Source organism: Hyperolius riggenbachi, chromosome 3 (assembly GCF_040937935.1).
Source record: "Hyperolius riggenbachi isolate aHypRig1 chromosome 3, aHypRig1.pri, whole genome shotgun sequence".
Classification (NCBI taxonomy): domain Eukaryota; kingdom Metazoa; phylum Chordata; class Amphibia; order Anura; family Hyperoliidae; genus Hyperolius; species Hyperolius riggenbachi.
In genome coordinates, this window is record NC_090648.1 from 437,632,638 (window position 1) to 437,657,123 (window position 24,486).

The window sequence follows — 24,486 nt, forward strand, 5'->3', positions numbered from 1 at the left end:
GACACCGGCGCCAAAAAGAGGTTAGCTGATTGGAGGGGACACCCGGGGAGGAGAGGGCGGCTGAGGGGAGACTGAGGGAAGGGGGAAAAACAGCGCGCGTAGCGCAAGGCGCATGCGCAGAATAGATTGGAATAATTTATGCACTTTTGGACGGACAGGAAATACGGGCAGTACGGACAGTTCTATTTTAAGAGCTTCTGTACGGACAGTCCGTCTTTTGACGGACGCTTGGCAACCCTGGTATAAGGAGGTGACAGTTAACACTGTGCTTATGTGGAAACTGGAGTCTTTGATATGACTTTGGTGCTGTCTGTTATTTGACAGCTACAACATTTGGTGAGGACCTGTCATACCTTGAGCACAGGTGGACAAATACATAAACGGTTATAAGACACTGGGTGAATGTTAATAAGATATATATGTGTTACAGTGGCGGACATACGGCCGTGCAGGCCGTGCCGCCGCACGAGGGCCCCTGAAGTTCCGCTGCTTCAGGGGCCCATTAAGTATTGCAGGTTTTTTTTTTTATTTTGCTTTTAATTTTTTTAACCTGGGGGGCCCAGACTCCTGTCCTCCCCCCTCACCTCGGGCCCCTCCCCCCTCACCTCGGGCGCCCCCCCCCCCCTCATGCGGCGGGAGAGCGGAAAATACAGGAAGTCTCCGGCCGGGGCTGCAGCAGACGCTAGAGGCAGCTGCCGCTTGGTCTCCGATATGTCTCCAACTTGGAGACATATCGGAGACCAAGCGGCAGCTGCCTCTAGCGTCTGCTGCAGCCCCGGCCGGAGACTTCCTGTATTTTCTGCTCTCCCGCCGGCCGCCGCGCATACCGGGAGGGGGGCCCCGAGGTGAGTGAGGGAGGATAGGAGTCGGGCCCCCCACCCGGATAGCTACCCACCCGGCTACCTTACCCACCCACCCGGCTACCTACCCGGCTACCTAACCACCCTGCCGGCTACCTACCCCCCCACCCGGCTACCTACCCACCCGGCTACCTACCCACCCACCCGGCTACCTACCCACCCGGATACCTACACACCCACCCGGCTACCTAACCACCCACCCGGCTACCTAACCACCCACCCGGCTACCTACCTACCCACCCGGCTACCTAACCACCCACCCGGCTACCTAACCACCCACCCGGCTACCTACCCACCCGGCTACCTAGCTACCCACCCGGCTACCTAACCACCCTGCCGGCTACCTACCTACCCGGCTACCTACCCACCCACCCGGCTACCTACCCACCCGGATACCTACACACCCACCCGGCTACCTACCCGGCTACCTACCCACCCACCCGGCTACCTAGCCACCCGGATACCTAACCACCCACCCGGCTACCTAACCACCCACCCGGCTACCTACCCGGCTACCTAACCACCCACCCGCCTACCTACCAGGCTACCTAACCACCCACCCGGCTACCTTCCCGGCTACCTAACCACCTACCCGGCTACCTACACACCCACCCGGCTACCTACCCACCCACCAGGCTACCTACCTACCTACCCACCCGGCTACCTACTAACCCACCAGGCTACCTACCTAAAGACCCACCAGGCTACCTACCCACCCACCCAGCTACCTAACCACCCACCTACCCACCCACCAGGCTACCTACCCACCCGCCTACCCAGCCACCCACCAGGCTACCCACCCACCCGGCTACCCAGCCACCCACCAGGCTACTTACCCACCCGGCTAAGGGCTACCTACCTACCCACCCGGCTGCCTACCTACCTACCCACCAGGCTATCTATCCACCCAACCACCCATGGGAGCTGCGCGCCGGATGGAGGCTGGGACAGGAGGTCTGCTGCTGCAGGTGAGTAAATGGTTTTTTTATTATTTATTTTAGCAGGTGTATGTTCTGGGCAGGTCTGCCACATGATTGCATGTATGTTCTGGGCAGGTCTGCCACATGATTGCATGTATGTTCTGGGCAAATTTGCTACATGATTGCATGTGTTTTCTGGGCAAATCTGCCGACATGATTGCACGTATTTTCTGGGCAAATCTGCTGACATGATTGCACGTATTTTCTGGGCATATCTGCCGACATGATTGCACATATTTTTTGGGCATATCTACTGACATGATTGCACGTATTTTCTGGGCATATCTGCCTACATGATTGCACGTATTTCCTGGGCATATCTGCCGACATCATTGCACGTATTTACTGGGCATATCTGCCGACATCATTGCACGTATTTTCTGGGCATATCTGCCGACATCATTGCACGTATTTTCTGAGCATATCTGCCGACATCATTGCATGTATTTTCTGGGCATATCTGCCGACATCATTGCACGTATTTTCTGGGCATATCTGCCGACATCATTGCACGTTTTTTCTGGGCATATCTGCCGAAATGATTGCACGTATTTTCTGGGCAAATCTGCCGACATGATTGAATGTATTTTCTGGGCAAATCTGCTCACATTATGTGTATTTTCTTGAGAAAACCTGCACAATTATGTGAATTTTCTGGGGAAAGGGTCACCAAAACTTGGGCCCACTGTCTTTGCGTTGCACTTTTCAAGGGAACCTGAGGTGAGAATAATATTGAGGTTGCCATATTTCTCTCCTTTTAAGCAATACCAGTTGCCTGGTTGCCGTTCTGGTCCTCTGCCTCTTATTCTTTCAACCATAGACACTGAACAAGCATGCAGAAGGTCAGGGGTTTCTGACAATATTGTCAGAACTGAGACGATTAAGCTGCATGCATGTTTCTGGTGTAATTCAGTTTATTACTGCAGCCAAATAGATCAGCAGGGCCGCCAGGCAACTAGTATTGTTTAAAAGGAAATAAATATGGCAGCCTTCATATCACTCTCACCCCGGGATCACTTTAAATTACAGTTAGCTCCGCCCTTATCCGGTCATTGCCACGCCCATTTTTTTGCCGCGGCGCTACGCGCCACAGGTTCTATCCACACCCAATTTTTGCCCAGGTTATCGCCACGCCCAATTTTTTGCCGCGGCGCGCTCAGGGGGCCCACAATTGATATTTTGCACAGGGGCCCACTGCTGCCTGTGTCCGCCACTGATGTGTTAATACAGTATCACGCTATGGTTTTTTCTTTTTTTCTTCTTCCTTTTTTAAATGATATCACTGCAAGAGGACAGAGTTGGCACATGAGAGCGCAATATTACAGGAGACATGTTTGCATTGGAAGATTGCATTTACTGGAAAATTGTACTCACAATGGGCAGCTTATTAGAAAAAAAATTGATCTGAAAAATGGATTTTATGATCGAATTTGAAAAAAAGAATCGGTCAGTAAATATGAAGACTCGATAATTACCTTCAGATTAGTTGCGATCATTAAAATCGCATAGAAAGATCGCATTTGGTGAAAAAATATACCGTTAATTGCCACCTTACTGAGAGGCTTTTCAGTTTAATGATCAGATGGGCAGAGCGGTTGGAGCTGCCCTGTGCTCCTCCCAGATGGCAGTTTATGCTGGAGGACAGCTGATCATTTGTAAACAGTCAGATATGTCACATAACAAAACTGTTTATTAATTACTAATAATGACTGCCACACTAGCGAGTAAGCTATTACATTTTGATTCTTTAATATAAATATCACTCTACATGTTTTTTTTCATGAACCTTCTAGAAGGTGGCCAAGCCTGGCCTGCCTCCAGCAGGTGATGATGTCACAATACGATACAGGAAAGCTGATGATGTCATAATGCTGCTGTTGCTATATAAGCCACTCAGACAGGCTCCACCCTCATTCCCTGGTTTTCACTCGAGTAGTGAAGGCGATTTCTTGTGTGTCTGAAGCTTGCTTCTTATACATATCTTATTTAGTTCCTCTAGTAACAATCAAGCAGGAACTAAACCCTCTACCAGAAATGGTAGAGGTGTTCGACCCTCCCTCTCCCATCCGGGAGCGGGGGTTTTCTAAAAACTCTTTTCTTCCTCTGCCCACCATAGAGGAAGAAACAGATCTTCCACCGCCCAGCGAGGTGGAAGCTATTCCCTCCCAAGACAACCAGGACCAAAAGGCTATTCTTCCTCCAGTTATCGAGGAAGAACACCTCTCTGAGATTCAGGGAGAGCCTTTACCTGAGAGTCAGGAGGAAGAAGACCCTCTGCCGATCATCGAAGAGGGTCTTATTGAGGAGAGTCGGGAACCAGAGCCCGAGCCTGGGCCCAGTGAACAGCCCCAAGCCATTGCAGAGTTCAGCAATGGCATTGGCAATGGAAGCCTACCCAAACCACCGGGCAGATTCCGGCGCTTCCTGGGCCGTATCAGGACAGCTCTGGCAAGACTGTGCTCTTGCACTTCCCGTCGTGCTTCAGTGGCAGATCTCAATGGTAAGTATTATGGAAAATCATGTAGATAAGTGTTTACGTAGAGAAGTGTTTTCTTTATTCACTGACATATCTGTACATAAGGTCACACTGTATCCTTCACACACACTATGTTTCCCATTCTGTAACAAAGCATTAACAGGTGTCCAATTCACTAGTGGTAATGGCATGACATACATTCATGAAGTAACAGCTCGTCCTTAGTGGTAGCCAGAAATTACGCCTTTGCGTAATATTACGCATCGTAATTCGCAATTACGCATCCCAATGCGTAATTTGTGGATTATGCATAAAACAAATTAGAATGTAAACGTAATTGCTAACTGTAACTATGCATGTACGTGTAATTTATGCAAAATTTTGTTTGTGTAGATTCGCTAGACAAAATTACGTATATATGCGTAATTTACGTGAATGTCGCATCATTTCATTTGTGTAATCTTGCAAACAAGAAAATCCAACACCACCTACCCAGTACACTGATGGACGTAAAAGTTTTTATGCATTTGGACATAGTTTTTTAAATTAAATATTTAAATAATAGCCCCACATGCCCAGTACACTGACTGATGGACGCAATGTTTTGTACGTAAACAAACGCATTTTTCACAATGAATATTTAAATAATAGGCGCATAAATAATAAATAATTTAAATAACATGCAAATATTTGTATGCACTGAACGCGACATTATGTGTAATTGCCTAATTACAGGCATAATTACGATTCACAAATGTATTATGCTGTACATAATGAAATTGCAATTACGTGAAATTTCCGATTAGTTATGATTGTTCAAATTGCATTTATTGAAAAATTGTACCTTTAATGGGCAGCTTATTAGGAAAAATTGATCTGAAAGTTGGATTTTATGGTCGAATTTGAAAAAAAGAATCGGTCAGTAAATATGAAGACTCAATAATTACCTTCAGATTAGTTTCGATCATTAAAATCGCATAGAAAGATCGCATTTAGTGAAAAAATATACCGTTAATTGCCACCTTACTCAGAGGCTTTTCAGTTTAATGATCAGATGGGCAGAGCGGTTGGAGCTGCCCTGTGCTCCTCCCAGATGGCAGTTTATGCTGGAGGACAGCTGATCAGATATGTCACATAACACAACTGTTTATTAATTACTAATAATGACTGCCACACTAACCAGTAAGCTATTACATTTTGATTCTTTAATATAAATATCACTCTACATATTTTTTTTTTTCATGAACCTTCTAGAAGGTGGCCAAGCCTGGCCTGCCTCCAGCAGGTGATGTCACAATACGATACAGGAAAGCTGATGATGTCATAATGCTGCTGTTGCCATACCTCCCAACTTTTTGAGATGAGAAAGCGGGACACTTAAGACACACCCCTGACACACCCCTGACACACCCCCTGACACACCCCTAGTCAATCATACAAATATATATATATATATATATATCCAGGGCCGGTGCTACCATAGAGGCAGAGGAGGCAGCTGCCCCAGGGCCCCAGAGCTTGTAGGGGCCCCCAGTGGCTACAAGAGGAAAAAAAAAATTTCAAATCAGACTTATAGTTTTTGAGAAAATCGATTTTAAAGTTTCAAAGGAAAAAACCTGCCGATTTTAATGGTTGATAGCAAATCCACCTTAAATGCTAGAAACGCTAAATTTGCAGGATATGTTAAGGAGATCATTGGGAATAAGAGGAAAAAACAATTTTTCAAAAAGACCTTATAGTTTTTGAGAAAATCGATTTTAAAGTTTCGAAGGAAAAAAGTATATTTTTAAATGCGGTAAATGTCACTTTTGGTAGCAAATCTAACGGTAGTGTAATTTTACATGCATCAAACGAAAGCGCAATAAATTTCCTGACGAGGTTTCCAGGGGGTCCATACGCAGCCGCAGCGCTTTGGCTAGGGATCGCTATACAGCCGCAATATGGCTGTATGAAGATCCCTGGCATTTTTTTCTATTTTCCCCAAAAAAAAATTATGTTCAGAGTGTGGGAATTTTTTGTTTTGTTTTAATTATGTGGGGTCCCCCCTCCTGAAACTTTTTAACCCCTTGTCCCCCATGCAGGCTGCGATAGCCAGAATGTGGAGCTCCGACCGATTGGGACTTCACACCCTGACAATACCAGCTGCAAAAAAGGTCCCCTAATGCCGATTTTTGTTCCAGGGTATATGTTGGGGGGGGGGGGGGGGGCAGGTTTATTTTGCCCTGGGGCCCCCTTGTTGCCTAAACTGGCCCTGTATATATATATATATATATATATATATATATATATATATATATATATAAATCTGCAATTGTCATTTATTAAAAAAATGGTGGGGAGAAGGGTGAGGGTGCCCATGGGTGTGGAGGTGAAAAAAGGATCGAGGCGCCAGCCGGCGGCTGTGGTGTGTGGGATGCGGGTCTGGGATAAGATTGTCCCTCCCTCCGAATGTGCCCCCCAGTGTCCCCCTGTATGGAGAGATTAAGAGCACAGCGGAGCGGGCAGGCTTAACATTCTTCCTCAGGTACCGGGCATCTTGCTTCAATCTACTTACTGTGCCCTTACAGGAAGCAGGAAGCGGAGAAGACCAGATGCCCGGTAGGCGAGGAAGAATGGTAAGACTGCCCGCTCCGCTGCGCTCTTAATCTCTCCATACAGGGGGACACTGGGGGGCACATTCGGAGGGAGGGAGGGACAATCTTATCCCAGACCCGCATCCCACACACCACAGCCGCCGGCTGGCGCCGCGATCCTTTTTTCACCTCCGCTGCCTGCCGAGACACAAAGGGGGGAATCCTGGGACAGCGGGACCCCTCCCCCAACCCGTGACCGTCCCGACGAATCCGGGATGGTTGGGGCCCCTGCTGTTGCTGTATAAGCCACTCAGACAGGCTCCACCCTCATTCCCTGGTTTTCACTCAATGCACTGAACGCAACATTATGTGTAAATGCCTAATTACAGGCATAACTACGATTCACAAAAATAATATGCTGTACTGTGCGTAATTGTGAAAAATTACGTGAAATTTTGCGTAATCATAATTGACCCATTATCAGTACTACTACTCGACCTACCTCCAATGTTTCTACATCTATTTTCTCTGCTGTTGGCATTTGACCCTAAATTTTGCCATAGATGAAAAATTGAACGTGTCGTGTGTATTTGTGTGTGTGCGTGTGTGCGTGCGTGCATGTCTGCGTGCGCATGTGAGTGTGACACCATCACTCGAAAACACCTTGACCTATTTCAACAAAACTTGGCATATTGATCCCATACTATCTGGGAGGATATATTCTGGGGGTCTCACATACCACCTCCCTCCCCCCCCCCCCCCCCCCCGCTTCCCTGCACACCTGGTCGGAACCACAAACAGCCAATCATATTTCACTCATTCATGTCAATGGAAAAAATGTAAAAAGGTTGCCATTCTTAGCTTAACCACTTAACGACCACGGTCAGCCGATCGGCGGACCTAGGTGTTAAGTGGTTTTACATGGAAAAGGCCGCTCGTTCGAGCGGCCTTTCCATGTCAGTTCACGGAGGGTGTCTCCGTTAACTGCCTGCGAGCCTCCGGTCGCGGCTCGCAGGCGAAATGTAAACACGCAGGGAAGAAATCCCCGCTGTTTACATTGTAAAGGAGATCGGCGATCGGACATCAGCCCCTGATTGGCCGGGGATCGCCGCATTCTGATAGGCTGACGCCTATTAGAGGCAGCGCAGGATGGATCTCCGACCTGCGCCGCCCATAGCCTGCGGGAGAGGGAGTGAAGGACGGGGAGGCTGGGAATCACTGCGGAGGGGGGCTTTAAAGCGCAGATCTGCGCCAAATCCCCTGGTCCTTAAGTGGTTAATAAAGCCAGAGTCCCCAAACTTGGCACAGTTGGCCACTTGGTGACCGAGGTTACAGATTCAGGGAAAGTGGGTGGAGCATAAAGCAGGCAATTGAATTTCAGCCATTCATTTTAATTGGTAAAATGTAAACTGCAGCCATTCTTACACTGTTAATGGTAGGGTTCTCAAACTTGGCACAGTTGGTCACTGGGTGACTGGGATAAATATTCCTGAAAGTGGGTCGAGCCTACAACAGCCAGTTAAAATTCACCTATTGATTTTCAAGGAGAATATTTAAATTGCTGCTATTCTTGCACTGCTAATGGCAGACACCTCAAACTTGATACAGTCGTCATTGGGTGACTGGGGCTCAAATTCAGAAAAGGGGGCAGAGCCACAAACGGCCAATAAGATTTTTTTCATTTCAAAGGGAAATTTTAAATTATAGATGCCAAGGACCCCAAAGTTCATAAACTTGGTCACTGAGTGACTGTGTGTCAAGCTTAGAAAAAGTGGGCGCAGCCAAGCACCACCACATTTTTTTACATGGGAAAATGTAAACTGCAGCCATTTTTACACTATTAATGGCAGGGTTCTTAAACTTAGCACACTTAGTCACTGGGTGAGAGGGATTAATATTCAGGAAAGTGGGTGGAGCCTACAACAGCCAATCAAAATTCAGCTGTTGATTTTCAAGTGAAATATTTAGATTGCTGCCGGTCTTACACTGTTAATGGTGGAGGCCTCAAACCTGGTACAGTCGGTCATTGAGTGACTGGGGTTCAAATTCACAAAAGAAGCAGAGCCACAAACAGCCAATCAGATTTGTTTCATATCAATGGACAACACCGATTCATCAGCTAGTGTTAATTACAGGAGACATAAGTCTTCAATGTTAATCAATCGCATAATTATTTTAAAAATCTATTTTGCAGTTCGTGAAATTCTGAGGATACGGCTCTGTTATTTATTTCTAGCGGGAGTGGTCTTAAAAATAGTATGATTATAAGGTGTGACCACTTTTCTTAACAGCCCCCATCCTATGTGCCCCATCACATGCTGTCAATTATAGTGTGTCCCCTTTGCCACCTTGTACTGCCACATCATAATGCCTTTCATTATAGTGGTCAGACATTGTATGTGGTCAGCCCACTGTAGTGGAGTTACACTGACCAGGCAACAAGCTCTGGTGATAGGCTGATCACTACAGAGGGTCCCTACATCTCCCCCTACAGGTCATAGACTAATCTTGCAGTTGGGCAATGGGCCCAATTAAATAGAACAGCAGAGATATAAAGCAAGACATGCATTTGCATATATACCAAGCCTAGTAGCAGATAAGTCTTGACAGGCCCTTGTAGTTTCATATATACACTTATAATGAACATGGAGATATTAAATCTGTTGTTTCTTTTTCTCTGCAGAACCAACCGAGATCCCAGCCACAAATGAGATTCCGTCCACCAGCGCCAAACGTACAGCTCCATTGACTTTAGAGAGCTTTACATGCCATGACATCCTTGGATGTGGCAGTTTTGGTAAGGTAGGTGATCAGACTGATGTCTCCCTTGTTTTACCTATACATATTGCAAAAACAATCTCTCCACAAGTAATTCTGTACTAACACATTGTCTCCTGCAGGTGGTGCTGGCTTCTCATCGTGCCACTAAAAAACAGATGGCACTGAAAATGGTGCAGAAGAGAAGGATGCTGAATTCGTCTTCGAGCCCCTTCATGGAGAGAAAATCCCTCCAGATTGCTGCGAGCAGCCCCTTCTGCAGCCAGATATTTGCTACATTCCAGACAAAGGTAAGTGTCTCCTTCCCCTCTACTTACATTGTGGGGAATTTCTCACCTATCATTCATCTACAAACAAGACTAGAAGTACCACCAAAATCCTTCCAAGTGGTGTAGATAAGAGAGACAAAACAAGGGTGGGGGCGGCTGTATAGTGCTTTACTCAACACTAACCAATCACCAATAAGTCACCAGTATTGGTGCAGAAATGAAAAATAAGACTGTCCCCTCTTGGACTTTGTAGCTTCTCTTTGCCCCTCGCTCTCTATAAAGATAGGTATCACTAGGAATACTATCTAGCACATACATACCAAACTCCGGCCCACAAGTGGTTTCCCCACTTTGCATTATGTTTGGCCCACTCTAGACCGCCAAGGATGTCATATTGGAGGCGAAGCCATGTGGGGGAGGGAGCAGGAAATCACTAGTCTCCAGGGAACTTTATTGGGAAGGAGGAGGGTCCCTGGTCACCAGGGAAGGGGGGGGGGGGCTACTAGACACCAGGGAACTGTATAGGGGAGAGAGGGGCACTAGACACCAGGGAACAATGATACGCCAGGAAAATGTATAGGGGAGGAAGACCATTAAATACCACGGAACTATATAGGGGAGGGAGGAGGCATTAAACACCAGGGAACTGTATAAGGGAAGGAGGGGGGCACTAGACACCAGGTAACTGCATAGGGGAGGGAGGACAACTAAGCAACAGGTGTATCTATAGGGGAAGGAGGTTCATTAAACAACAGGGAACTATATAGAGGAGGAAGGAGGCATTAGACACCAGGGAACTGTACAGAAGAGGTAGAGGGACCACTATACACCAGGGAACTGTATAGGGGAGGGGGCTACTAAACACCAGGGAACTGTATAGGGGAGGGAGGGGACACTAGACACCATGGAACTGTATAGAGGAGGGAGGAAGCACTAGACACCAGGGAAATGTATAGGGGAGGGAGGACCATTAAACACCAGGGAACTGTATAGGGGTAGAAGGAGGCATTAGACACCAGGGAACTGTACAGGGGAGGTTGGAGGCACTCGACACCAAGTAACTGCATAAGGTAGGGTGGAAGGACTAAGCAACAAGAAACTCTATAGTGGAGGGAGGACCATTAAACACGAGGGAACTGTATAGGGGAGGAAGGAGGCATTCAGGGGGAAGGAGGCATTAGACACCAGGGGACTGTATAGGGAGGAAGTAGGAATTAGACACCAGGGAACTGTACAGAGGAGGTAGGGGGACCACTAGACACCAGGGAACTGTGTAGGTGAAAGAAGGCCATTAGACACCAGGGGACTGTATAGGAAGGAATCAGGAATTAGACACCGGGGAACTGTACAGAGGAGGTAGGGGGGCCACTAGACACCAGGGAACTGTGTAGGTGAAGGAAGGCCATTAGACACCAGGGAACTGTATAGGGGAGGTTAGGGGGATCACTAGACACCACTGGGAACTGTATGAGTGTGGGCATTAGACACCAGGCAACTTTATAAGAGAGGGAGGTGGCCGCTAGACATTGTGGTTGGCCCGTGACTTGGTCCCAGTGTTCAGTTTTGGCCCACTTTGTGTTTGAGGTTGACACCCCTGATCTAGCCTGAGTACTGGGGTACAGAGCACCAGTACCCCACTGAGGAAGAGGATAAAGCCAGAAAATACTGTATGTTAATAAAGTTACCTAACTAACACACAATCTGGTGTCCATCTAGGAGGTGAGGGCTTCCCCCATGATTTTTTTTTTTGAGGATTTTATTGCCTCTGCTAGCACTTGCCCTCTGCCTTAACCAAACCTTATTACAGGTGGGTGTGGCTGGGGGTGGTGCTTATACTGTTTGGTGGCACGACTTGATGTCACCTCTCCTGTTACTGTAACGTTTTTCTTTCTGTCTCCACAGGATTTCCTATGCTTTGTTATGGAATACGTGAGTGGCGGATGCCTCACGTACTTGATCCAGAGTTCCGCACTCCTTGAGGATATTGCTGGGCCCAGGTAAGACCATTAGGGCCAGAGCCCACTAACGCAGCTGAACGTAGTTGGGTCCGCTTTTCAGAAACACATCAATGTTACAGATGCTGAAAAGCGGACACAACTGTGTTCAACTGCGTTAGTGGGCTCAGGCCCTTGAAAAACTCCTGTGTTGGGGGAGGGGTGGGGAAAACGATTTTACACTAAATATTAAACTTACTTTTCATGGTACACGACCACCACACTATCACTGCCCCTTACTGACAATATTGTCAATAGTGTCACCTCAGTGAGATAAAATATATTACATTTACAATTAGTTACATAGTGTTGAGGTGCAATGACCTTTCAAAGAGTTGTCTTAGGCAGGGAACACACTTGACTGTTTTCGTGCGCGTTTTCTGCACAGAAAAACTGAGAACTCATGTTAATGAATGGGCTAGTTCACACTTAATATGTTGTTCGCACAGAAAAAAACTGACATTCTGCATGATGACTCTGCACATTTTGTCAGTTTTCTCTATCAATTACATCAGCTGCTGTGAAAAAACTCACATGTTTTCCTGCATAGAAACACACTTGGGGCTCGATTCACAAAGCGGTGATAACTCAGTTATCACGCCTAAAAGACTTTAGGCGTGATAACCTTTGCACCACTGAGTTATCACCGATTTTTGCTGTAACTCGCGCGAAGTTTCCGCGCGTACGTGCGCGCGCAAAGTCCCATAGGGCTTAATGGGAGCTTCGCGCGAAGCGGGGACGTTGCGCGCGCGCGTGCACGGTTTTGCGCGCGGAAAATTCACGCGAGTTGCTTCTTATCATGCCTAAAGTGAGTTTAAGCGTGATAAGGGGCTTTTCACTGGCGTGCAAACACTTTGCACCGCTTTGTGAATCGAGCCCTTGGTGTGCAGAAAAAGTATGCAGAAAAATGTGCGCAGAAAACTGAAAGACAAGTGTGTTCCCTGCTTTAAGGTAGCCATACATCTAGCAATGTATGGAGAGATTCGACCAAGAGACAAATCTCTTTCTTATCGAATCTGATAAGAGAGAGCTGTCAGCTGCCCATACATCACAGGCCGATTCCCGATCAATTTCATGAAATTGATCCGGAATAGACCTTGTGCGCTACATCCACCACCTCGCCGCCTAACACTGTGCCTTCCTAATGAAGAATGTCTCCCCAGTGCCCAGTGTAAAGTATACATTACCTGTCCACGGCCTGCGCTTGTCCCCACTGGCTTCTGGGATCCCTCCTGCATACACGCGCCCCAGGTGGTTTCCTAGCAAGGGCGCGTGTGCGGGACATCATACAGCACGCCCTTACTAGGAAACCATGTGGCGCACGCCTGTATGGAGAGGGTAATGCACCCGGAGTAGCGGAGGGACAAACGCAGGCTGCGGACAGGTAATGTATACATGGGGCACCGGGGGGACATTCTTCATTAGGGGGACAGCGGCAGGGATTGCGTCGCATTCATCGATCATTGCGAACGTACCCACCATGCACCTGATCGAGCAAGTCGGCCCAACATCTTGCAGCATGCGTGATCGAGAATGCAACCAATTTTTGTCCTGAAATTGGTCACATTGTCGGTCGGGCATGCACTTGGCGGCACCAATTTTCGTCCAATTTGATTATAATAATCGAATCTGATGGTCGATCGGCTGCCAAGTCGCCTGATGTATGGCCATCTTAAAGTTATCAGCACATGAGACAATCATTATTTATATTTTCAGCATTGTACAATACATTTAGTATTTTATACAGTACATAATTAACTGTTACCCAAGTTACCTGGTAACACTGCCAGTGTGGCTACGTAGATACACTCTGATTATAGGTTTGTCCTCCCTGCTATCAGTTATCTTGCTGTATATCAATTCCCAGCACTGCCTGTTTATGTATTTATCACATGACTGCAGCAGCCCTAATGTTGGTCACACAGCCGGAGGGAAGCCTTAATGCTGGTCACACAGCCGGAGGGAAGCCTTAATGTTGGTTACACAACTGGAGGGAAGCCTTAATGCTGGTCACACGTCTGGAACAAGGAAGTGGTGAGTCATTCCCCGCCCGCCGCTGATCTAATAAAGTTGGGAGAGTGCCGATAGAAGGGATCCAGATGAGGAGGGGATTCCCTCTATCGGCACCCCCCACCCCACCGCTGTGCCCACTGCCGCTCCTTTCAAGCTGCCTATACTGGGGGAAACAATACTACCTATACTGGGGCAACTATGCTACCTATACTGGGGCTACTGTACTACCTATACTGGGGGCAACTATACTAGCTACCTATACTGGTGCAACTATACTACCTATATTGGGGCAACTATACTACCTATACTGGTGCAACTATACTACCTATACTGGTGCAACTATACTACCTATACTGTGGGCAGCTATACTAGCTAGCTATACTGTGGCAACTATACTAGCTACCTATACTGAGGGCAAAATTATTGGCTGCCTATACTGGGGGCAACTCTGTCTCGCTACCCTATACAGGTGGCACTTTTACCGGGATACCTACCTACCTATACTGAGGGTAAAAATTGTCGAGTGCTATGTGATCATTGTGTGTGTGTGTGTGTGTGTGTGTGTGTGTGTGTGTGTGTGTGTGTGTGTGTGTGTGTGTGTGTGTGTGTGTGTGTGTGTGTGTGTGTGTGTGTGTGTGTGTGTGTGTGTGTGTGTGTGTGTGTGTGTGTGTGTGTGTGTGTGTGTGTGTGTGTGTGTGTGTGTGTGTGTGTGTGTGTGTGTGTGTGTGTGTGTGTGTGTGTGTGTGTGTGTGTGTGTGTGTGTGTGTGTGTGTGAAGGGGGGGGGGGGAGGCGCATCATCACAAGTTTGCCTTAGGCAGCAAAAAAAGTCTAGACCAGCCCCGATTACAGATATAATATTAAAAATGCATAACAATATTAAAGAGACAATAGACACATGACATTCAGATATGTTTACTATCTACAGCCATCCTGTAAACTTCAGCTGAAATCACCATTAATGTTAATTCTTATCTCTTCTCCATCAGGTTCATAACAGCTGAGATCCTGTGTGCCCTGAACTTTCTACACAGCAAGGGTGTAGCTCACAGAGACCTTAAGCCGGACAACATTCTGCTAGACAGCGCCGGCCACGTGAAGATCGTGGATTTTGGCATGGCAGTGACAGATATGTTCGGACAAAGGATGATCAACAGATTTGGTGGCACGCCTACTTATCTGGCTCCTGAGGTAAGTAAAGGTCCTTCCTAGACCTGTTGGAAAGGGTCCCTCCATTTGTAACTGGTATTTGGGGTTTGAGTCAGGCCTGGTGGGTGGATTCATCTTCTAGCTTCACATATTGCTCATAGACACCAGTGATAAGGACTTGTCACTGCTGTCCAGAGAGATGTAAGAAAAATTGCATGTTATATATTCCCCCAGAATCCTTAAAAGAATCCTTAACTTAGTTGTAATTGTTGTCTTATCACCTCTATGTCTGGCCAGTCCATACAATGTGCTAATCTGTCTTCTCTCCATGATGTTTCCACAGATCTACAACCATGAGCCAAGCAATTGCGCGGTGGACTTCTTCGCCTTAGGCATAATAGCCTTTGAGATGATGATTGGCTACCACCCATTTAAAGCTCAAACTTCACGGGATCTTCAGTATGGTATTTGCTGCACTGAGCCCAAGTTCCCGACTGAATTTGATGAGGATGCCCAGGATGTCATAGAGCGGGTGAGTATATATCCACTTACAGCTCGGCACGGGAAACCTGTCGATGCTGTTTATGCTACAATATGGAGCAGACTAGGTTGCATTGTTATTGCTTTAGTACCATTGATAGTTTGTTTTACTGTTTCATTTTTCTTTTCTTTTAGCTTCTCTGCAAAAGAAAATCAGAGCGCCAGTTTTTGGCCAGCCGCTTGCGAGATCACATATTCTTCCGGGGCATTGACTGGAAGGAGATAGAAACTGGGAAATCCACATCCCCAGTTCTCCAATATGTTGTAAGTATATGAACAAAACTATAGATCATATTTCTAAAACACATTAACACACACTCAGGCCAGAAACCCACTAGGAGCGCTTTTCTGAGCGCTTTGTGATTGGAAAAGCTCTTACTAATGTAATGCTATGGGTGTTATCCCACTTAAGCGATGTGATTTTATAAAAATCCCCCATAGCATTGCATTAGCAAGAGCTTTTTCAAATCACCAGCGCTTAGAAAGCGCTCCTAATGGGTTTCTGGCCTTAGTCACATACAGTATTTCAGTAACCCACTAATTGATTTGATTTTTGTGTCTCTCTGCAGAGATCTCCGATGCCACCAACACAGACTATGAGGAAGAGTGACCTGATCCCCAATGACCTGAAGAAATTATCACGCAAGGAGGATCAGCAGTTCAAAGACTTTTCCTTTGTGAGCAAAACATGGAGGGAAATGACTAAGTAAAAGTCAGAAGGCAAATTGTTCGAAGCCTTCCTCTGGATCATAATAAAATGTCTCAAAAACCAACACTGGGTATTGATAAATGATATTGCTTTAATTTTGTAGTTGTAGAGTTCTACTATGTGACGTATGAGGCGATGCAAACAATATGGAAAGCTAAATGAAATCTCATGTAAAGGTTCCCTCCACCCATAACTGGAGTTTCAGGCGTTTTTGTATTCTGGTAGAAGGGGAGGTGATGTGAGGCCCAAACAAGGCCACATTATTTTTGGCATATCGTCTTCAGGGTGACGGTAATTAAATAGCAGGAAATGGTACTAGGAGGATTATAGATGCTGGCAGAGCCGGCGCTTCCATAAAGACAAGGGAGGCTATTTCTCCAGGACCCCCGACCACTGCTGGGCCCCCCCGCACTGCTCGACCTCTGACCTCCCCCTCAACTTTTAGGGCTCTTTTCCACTAGTAATCGCAAAAGAAAATCAGAAATGCAAGCAATTGCGATTTTTCATCAATTTTGTTTTGCAAAAGCAATTTTGCATTTGATGTTAGTTAAATGTCAAATCGCTTATTAAAAAAACCTCTAAAAAGTGATTGTGATTTAGCGGAAATCGAATTGCGATAGTGGGAAATACTTTTTGCGATTCCTATGTTGAATTCACTAACCTAGCGATTTAAAAAAGTCGCTAGCGTTTTGAGATTTTAAGCAAATCGCCTGCAGTGGAAAAGGGCCCTTATGCTTTCCCAGGGCCCCTGTCACGATAGCAGCATTGTATCTGCTGACTATTCCGCCAAGCAACCAGTGATGCTGTGAACCAGAAGTCCAGCCCGGCCTTCCTATTGGAGCATGGCATTTGATAGGCTGGCCTGATCTTCTAAGCACCAAGGCAGAGCCATGCACCAGAGGCCGTGCTGATGTCACTGCAGGGGGAGCAGCGGACCAGACACTGGGACAGGTGAGATTATTATTATTATTGATTAAGAAAGTGCCAACATATTCTGTGGCGCTGTACAAAGAAACAAACATGGGGTACATAATAATACAGACAATGGTATACACCAACATATAAAATACAGAATTGGTAAGTTGGTAACACAATACAGAATGGATACAAAATACAGAGTTGATAATTACTGTGATAAAGTAACATGATGAATAAAATGTATAATGAGTTCCAAGACAAAAAGGTGAGAGAGCCCTGCCCTTGTGAGCTTACACTCTAAAGCAAGGGTCCCCAAACGTTTTTGGTAGAGGGCCGGGTCAACATACTTCAGACTGCTGGAGGGCCGGAGAATACAGAACATAATATGATGTAGAAGTCTTTGCGAGCCAGACAGTGAAGCATACCCAGGTGACAACTTGCAGTCCAATTGGACAGCAGTGTCACCTGATGTGGAATTTGATTGGAAACCAGCAAATTACTGCTTTCTGGCTCCATTCTATATGCGGACCACCAATATTTAAATATGTAGCTGACCGCATCTATAATACATTTTGTGTGTGGGGGCGGTAAAAAAGCCTCAGGGGCCACATTCGGCCCGCGAGCCTTAGTTTGAGGACCACTGCTCTAAAGGGACTCCAAGCTGGTATCGTGCAGGGGTCTCGGTAAACTCATGGATTATCTGTATAGTAATAGCAGTCTGTGTACAACACAACTAGGGGCGCTTATACTTTACTCAATATTACAGGCCAATTGACCTTCTGATTTGATAATTTTAAAGATTCGGAAGAGAATTGGTGCCTGATGGATGCCAGATTGATCTTTTGACTGATTACCAGCTGAAGTCGGTCAAAAGGAAAATCTAGAAAATCTCAGTCAGGCTTGGTAGGGTGCGTGATGGTAATGGCAATCGATATCAGGATGACCGATGGAGTCTCGCCGGTGTCGCCCCAAGTGTATATGACCCCCTCCCCAAGCTCATGAGCAGTGTTGAAAGCTCACTTGTCAAGCCTTGTAAAAAGGATCCTCAGCGCTTGGTATCAAACTGGGTCTCTGCAGTCAGCAATAGTGCTCTCAAAACAAATATGGTGATCGCCACCCAGACAATAAGAAATCAATGGTCACCAAATTGCATAAAAAGTAACCAATTTATTTGGGCACCGTTGTCATTTTATTGATTCCAAAACCTTTAGAACTAATTATTGGAACTCAAATTGGCTTGATAAGCTCAGTGACCCCCGACCTACATACACAGGTGATTCCAATTATGAGAAAGAATATTTAAGGGGGTCAACTGTAAGTTTCCCTCTTTTTAACAAGGTTGCCCACACTTTTGCATCCAACTGTATATCGCTTTTTAAAGGGCTAGCACAATTATAACCCTATGACCGTGATCTCACTGCGCAATTTCTGCCGATCGTGGGTGCTCCGCAATTAACAGCAATCACAAAACGTGTTACCTGCAGCATTTTGCCGTGATTCTCGAGTGATCGTGGTACAGTCCTTAACCACTTGCCGACCGCACGCTTATACCGTGCGTCGGCAAAGTGGCAGCTGCAGGACCAGCGACGCAGTACTGCGTCGCCAGCTGCAGGCTGATTAATCAGGAAGCAGCCGCTCGCGCGAGCGGCTGCTTCCTGTCAATTCACGGCGGGGGGCTCCGTGAATAGCCTGCGGGCCGCCGATGGCGGCTCGCAGGCTAAATGTAAACACAAGCGGAAATAATCCGCTTTGTTTACATTGTACGGCGCTGCTGCGCAGCAGCGCCGTAAGGCAGATCGGCGATCCCCCCGGCCAATCAGCGGCCGGGGATCGCCGCCATGTGACAGGGGTAACGCTGGTCCTTAAAGGGATACTGTAGGGGGGTCGGGGGAAAATGAGCTGAACTTACCCAGGGCTTCTAATGGTCCCCCGCAGACATCCTGTGTTGGCGCAGCCACTCCCCAATGCTCCGGCCCCGCCTCCGGTTCACTTCTGGAATTTCTGACTTTAAAGTCAGAAAACCACTGCGCCTGCGTTGCCGTGTCCTCGCTCCCGCTGATGTCACCAGGAGTGTACTGCGCAGACACAGACCATACTGGGCCTGCGCTGTGCGCTCTTGATGACATCAGCGGGATCAAGGACACGGCAACGCAGGCGCAGTGGTTTTCGGACTTTAAAGTCAGAAATTCCAGAAGTGAACTGGAGGCGGGGCCGGAGCATCGGTGAGCGGCTGCGCGGGCACAGGATGTCTCCGGAGGACCATTAGAAGCCCCGGGTAAGTTCAGCTCATTTTCCCCCGACCCCCCTACAGTATCCCTTTAAGGGGGTGTAAAGGGTGGGTCCTCAAGTGGTTAAACAAGCGCTAGATTGCGATCATCGGAGTGTACAGTGATTTTACTGCGCTAATCGCGGTAAAATCACACGCACAAAGCGGTGCTACCGTTTTGCCGATTGCAAGTGTGAATTGGCCATTAAACAACTGCATGGTAATAGACCAATGCCCAGTCTCCAGTTTCCCAGTCTCCACAAAAAGCAAAATAAAATCACAAGAGGTTAGTACACTACTCTCATAATGTAAATCACTTGTGCGGAGGCCACATCTGGGATAGAGTTTTGGGCACCACACTGTATGAAGGATATTGACATTCTAGAAAGGGAACCAATCGGACAACTAAATTCAATCAGAGTAATGGGAGGTCTCTTGGAAAGTTAGACAAACTGGGCTTACTTAGGCTGTAAAAGAGACGACTTATGAATGACTTAATAAACATGTATAAATACATCCAGGGGCAATATAAAGAGCTGTATTAAAAAGTGCTATACATATTATTATTCCCATGGCCGGATTTTTGGTAAGGCCGCAGAGGCTCTGGCCTTGGGCGGCTGCAGGCCAAGGGGGAACCTGGACATGAAAGTGGGGTTGCTACATATGAAAGAGGAAGCTGAAAATGGGAAGCAACACATGAAAAGGGAAACTGATGCCCAAGGGAGCGGTTCATGACAGAGAGGGGTTACAGTACATGGATGATACGCATGGAACAGGGGGCTGCACATGGAATGGGAGGGACGGTGCTGCACATGGAAAACGAGCCGCAACAAACTTGACCAAGGGACACAAAAATTCTAAATCCGGCCTTGCTCTGGACATTACTACCGTGACAGACGTTTCAGCCGAAAAACTGAAGCACAGGAAAGTGTAAAGGCTAAAAAGCTATTTATACAAGGCTCAAAGTCAGTGAGGGCAGGAAGCAGGCACACACACTCCTATTACTGGGGAGGTAAATCTGTTGGCACAGACATGGCATGAAGCAACCATTAGTGTCTCTATAGTATATCCTTTCAGCTGCTGGTCATGGGTGACGTGTGATCACCTGACTAAAGGGGTGGGGGGGGGGGACTAGGATGTTTTGGAGGGGGGGGGGGACCCAACCTAGATGCTCTTTCACAGCAATAATATTTCTCTCCCAAAATTATTTTAAAGTCCAATTATGGGAAAAAAATTAGGCGTAAATGTACATCACACGTTCCACAGTTATAAAACATTTACAAACAAATTATTTGTCCCTTCCCGACCAAATAGATACCCCGTATGCCACATTTTACTTCTAGCTGCGCATGTGGTGGACCGTAATCCCCAGTCTGCGCGTCTGTGGCAACTGTTCAGGGGGCATAGAGCTGTACAGATGCAGCACTAGGCAATGGCAGAGCGTTACATCTGTAGAGCATTGGGGCCTGAGACTTTTGCCCTAGCGATTGCATCCGATCGCTATTGGCGGCAGTCATTAAAAGTTTCTAAACAGGTTAAGGTATTGCAAGGGTTAATAATGGGTTAACCACTTAGCAACCTTTGCCACGCTTATCTACGCCCCTTTAAAATTCACCTGGGTCACAGGAGCGTAGATAGGCATCTCCTGTTTGTTTTCCCGCTGTGAGCGTTCGCGTGCGCGATTGCGTGCACGCGGATGCGCAGTCATATGCACGCGGGTGCGCGGTCGCGTTTGGCACCCGCTGGTCAGCCAATCAAAGTGCTTACAAGTTTGAATAAGCACTGCCAAAGCCAATGACAGTGCTCATTCATTCCAAATGTGTGTAAACACTGAATCAGTCACTATGCTGTTACACTCACACTCGTGAGAGGATCTCAGATAACTAACACAGCATTAGTGAGTGATCAGCATCAGTGAGGTTTTTTTTTAATAAATTATACCCCCATTAAGCCCATTAACCCTTGCCTCCCTGAAATGTTAAAATTGCTGTGGTTTTTAGGTTAAAAACCCTGTGGTAGAGAAGTGGTTAATAAGCTAGGTTTAGGTTAAAAATTAACGGGGATTTAAAAAAAATCTTTTTATTTTATTGGGCCCATGCCACTTTAATTTTTTTTTTTTTTTACTTTTACAACTTTTTTTTTCTAACTTTAGCTAACAACAACAATCATTCACAGGGCCATTCACGTGACGTGCATGGTCATGTACATGCGCGGTCACATACACGCACGGGAGTGCGTGTACACGTGCATGCGTGTACTAGAACATTCAGGGAGACTAATTCGGACGTAGAATCTACGTTCTGAAACTTCAATCCGAGCTTCCTCGTCCAGACAGGCACTGCTGCTTTCCCTGCGTGGTGCGCGCGATCGGGCGCGCGCGCGCACCTGCCGCCCGCCGCTAGCCCCCCGATCAGTTTCCCGATCTTACTTCCCAGCAGAAATACCGACGCTTTCTATCCAGAGAGTACGGTATTTGTGCCCCCAGGAAACAACTCCTCTGATTTTTAGTTCCTGGATGCGCGATCGTTTGCATCCAGGACTTTTTTCACTGTGGACATCTTGTGGCCAAATAGTAAACTGCACCCACATACATTTTTAATTAAAGAATTATATTATTTTACATGTAAAATAAGCAGTTTCCCTCCCACACCAAAAATTACCCACATACATTTTTTATTAAAAAAAAATACAATAAAAAAACAACATAAATAGTTACCCAAGGGTCTGAACTTTTTAAATATGCACGTCAAGAGAATATGTTATTATATTATTTAAAATTATAAGCTTATAAATAGTGATGGACGCAAATTGAAAAAATGCATCTTTATTTCTAAATGAAATATCGGCACCATAAATTGTGATAGGGATATCGTTTGAACGGTGTAATAACCGGGACAGATGGGCAAATAAAATACGTGAGTTTTAATTACGGTAGCGTATATTAATTTCAAACTATAATGGCCAAAAACTGAGAAATAATGAATTTTTTTCATTTCTTTCTTAATCTTCCTGTTAAAATGGATTTAGAAAAAAATAAATTCTTAGAAAAATGTACTACCCAAAGAAAGCCTAATTAGTGGCGGAAAAAACAAGATATAGATCAATTCATTGTGATAAGTAGCAATAAAGTTATAGGCGAATGAATGGGAGGTGAACGTTGCACGGATGCATGAGATTTTCAGCACTGCGGTGCTGAACCGGTTAAGTAGTTACATACCCAGCCTACCTGAGTATTTGAGTATTCTTGCTGACCATGTCCATTCCTTTACGAACCACAGTGTACTTGTCTTTTGATGGCTACTTCCAGCAGGATAATGCACCATAATTACAATACTCACATAATCTCCAACTGTTTTTTTTTTAACATGACAATGAGTTCATTGTATTGCACAGCATCCACTGTCAGCAGATCTAATAGAGCACTTTTGGGATGTGGTGGAATGGGAAACTTGCATCATGTGCAAATAACAAATCTTCAGTAACTATGCCATGCTATCGTGTAATTTTGTACCAAAATCTCCAAGTAATAAAACAAAGAATTAAGGCAGTTCTGAAGGGAACTCAGTACTAACAAGATGGTACATTACAGGGGCGTAGCTAGGAATGACTGGGCCCCATAGCACATTTTTTTTATGGTTCCCCCCCCCCCCCCCCCCCGTGTGGTGCCCCTGATTAAAATAATCGTAACGCAGCACACCGTAAGATAAAAGTAATACGGCAATCTTTCACCAGAAAATAATCATAATGCAGCAATGTTTGACCATAAAATAATCGCAATGTGTGCAGCATTTCACCAGAAAATAATCGCAACATTGGCGGCATGGAACGTTGGCAGCAGGGACAGGAAAGCTGGTCAGAGTTGATGGGAAGATGGATGGAGCCAAATACAGGGCAATCTTGGAAGAAAACCTCTTAGAGTTTACAAAAGATTTGAGACTGGGGCGAAGGTTTACCTTCCAGCAGGACAACAACCCTAAACAAAAAGCCAGGGCAACAATCTAATGGTTTAAAACAAAACATATCTATGTGTTAGAATGGCCCAGTCAAAGTCCAGATCTAAATTCAATCGAGAATCGGTGGCAAGATCTGAAAACTGCTGTTCACAAACGCTGTCCATCTAATCTGACTGAGCTGGAGCTGTTTTGCAAGGAAGAATGGGCAAGAATTTAAGTCTCTAGATGTGCAAAGCTGGTAGAGACATACCCTAAAAGACTGGCAGCTGAAATTGCAGCAAAAGGTGGTTCTACAAAGTATTGACTCAGGGGGCCGAATAATTACGCACACCCCTCTTTGCAGTGATTGATTTGTAAAAAATGTGTGGAATGATGTATGATTTTCGATCCACTTCTCACATGTACACCACTTTGTATTGGTCTTTCACATGGAATTCCAATAAAATTGATGCATGTTTGTGGCAGTAATGTGACAAAATGTGGAAAACTTCAAGGGGGCTGAATAGTTTTGCAACCCACTGTGTATATATATATATATATATATATATATATATATATATATATATATCATATCAATTTTTCCTTTCAGTGTTTCTTTTAGTTCATGTATTAGCCTTCCAGTAAGTAATTATGAACCCCCAAAGTTGTGAATGTAGCAACAATGACCCCCAAATATCAAAATATCAAATGCAGTTATGACCAGGGCTGTGGAGTCAGAGTTGGAGTTGGAGTCGGAGTCACGCTCATGCGCAGAGAGTGCCCGGCAACAGGCGCGTGATCTAGGACGCGCTCCGCCGGGCAGCGCAGGCGTACTACTCCGGGTCAGTGCGACCCGGAAGTAGTAAAAGCCCCAGAGATGTTCGCCGGGCGAACAGTTCGCCACATCTCTACATATGAAATGCACTGATCATTCTCCCACATAAAAGGAATCAAACATTTTCTCATAGAAGAAATGGCACAAACATTACCAGCAATATGAAATGGAGCAAGCATTACCAGCAATATGTAAT

At 46.0% G+C, this 24,486-nt stretch overlaps 1 protein-coding gene and 1 long non-coding RNA gene across 3 annotated transcripts in view; one reads left to right on the forward strand and one right to left on the reverse strand.

Moving 5' to 3' along the window:
- The window catches only part of LOC137564194 (uncharacterized), a 139,917-nt gene that overhangs the window by 94,521 nt on the left and 20,910 nt on the right, over positions 1-24,486 (reverse strand). The gene's annotated exons all lie outside the window — the stretch shown is intronic.
- On the forward strand, positions 15,000-16,403 carry LOC137561649 (protein kinase C theta type-like). Its single transcript, XM_068272962.1, has 4 exons — positions 15,000-15,132; positions 15,434-15,622; positions 15,766-15,894; positions 16,200-16,403. The coding sequence occupies exons 1-4, from the start codon at positions 15,058-15,060 to the stop codon at positions 16,338-16,340; spliced, it is 534 nt and encodes a 177-aa protein (XP_068129063.1). The 5' UTR covers positions 15,000-15,057; the 3' UTR covers positions 16,341-16,403.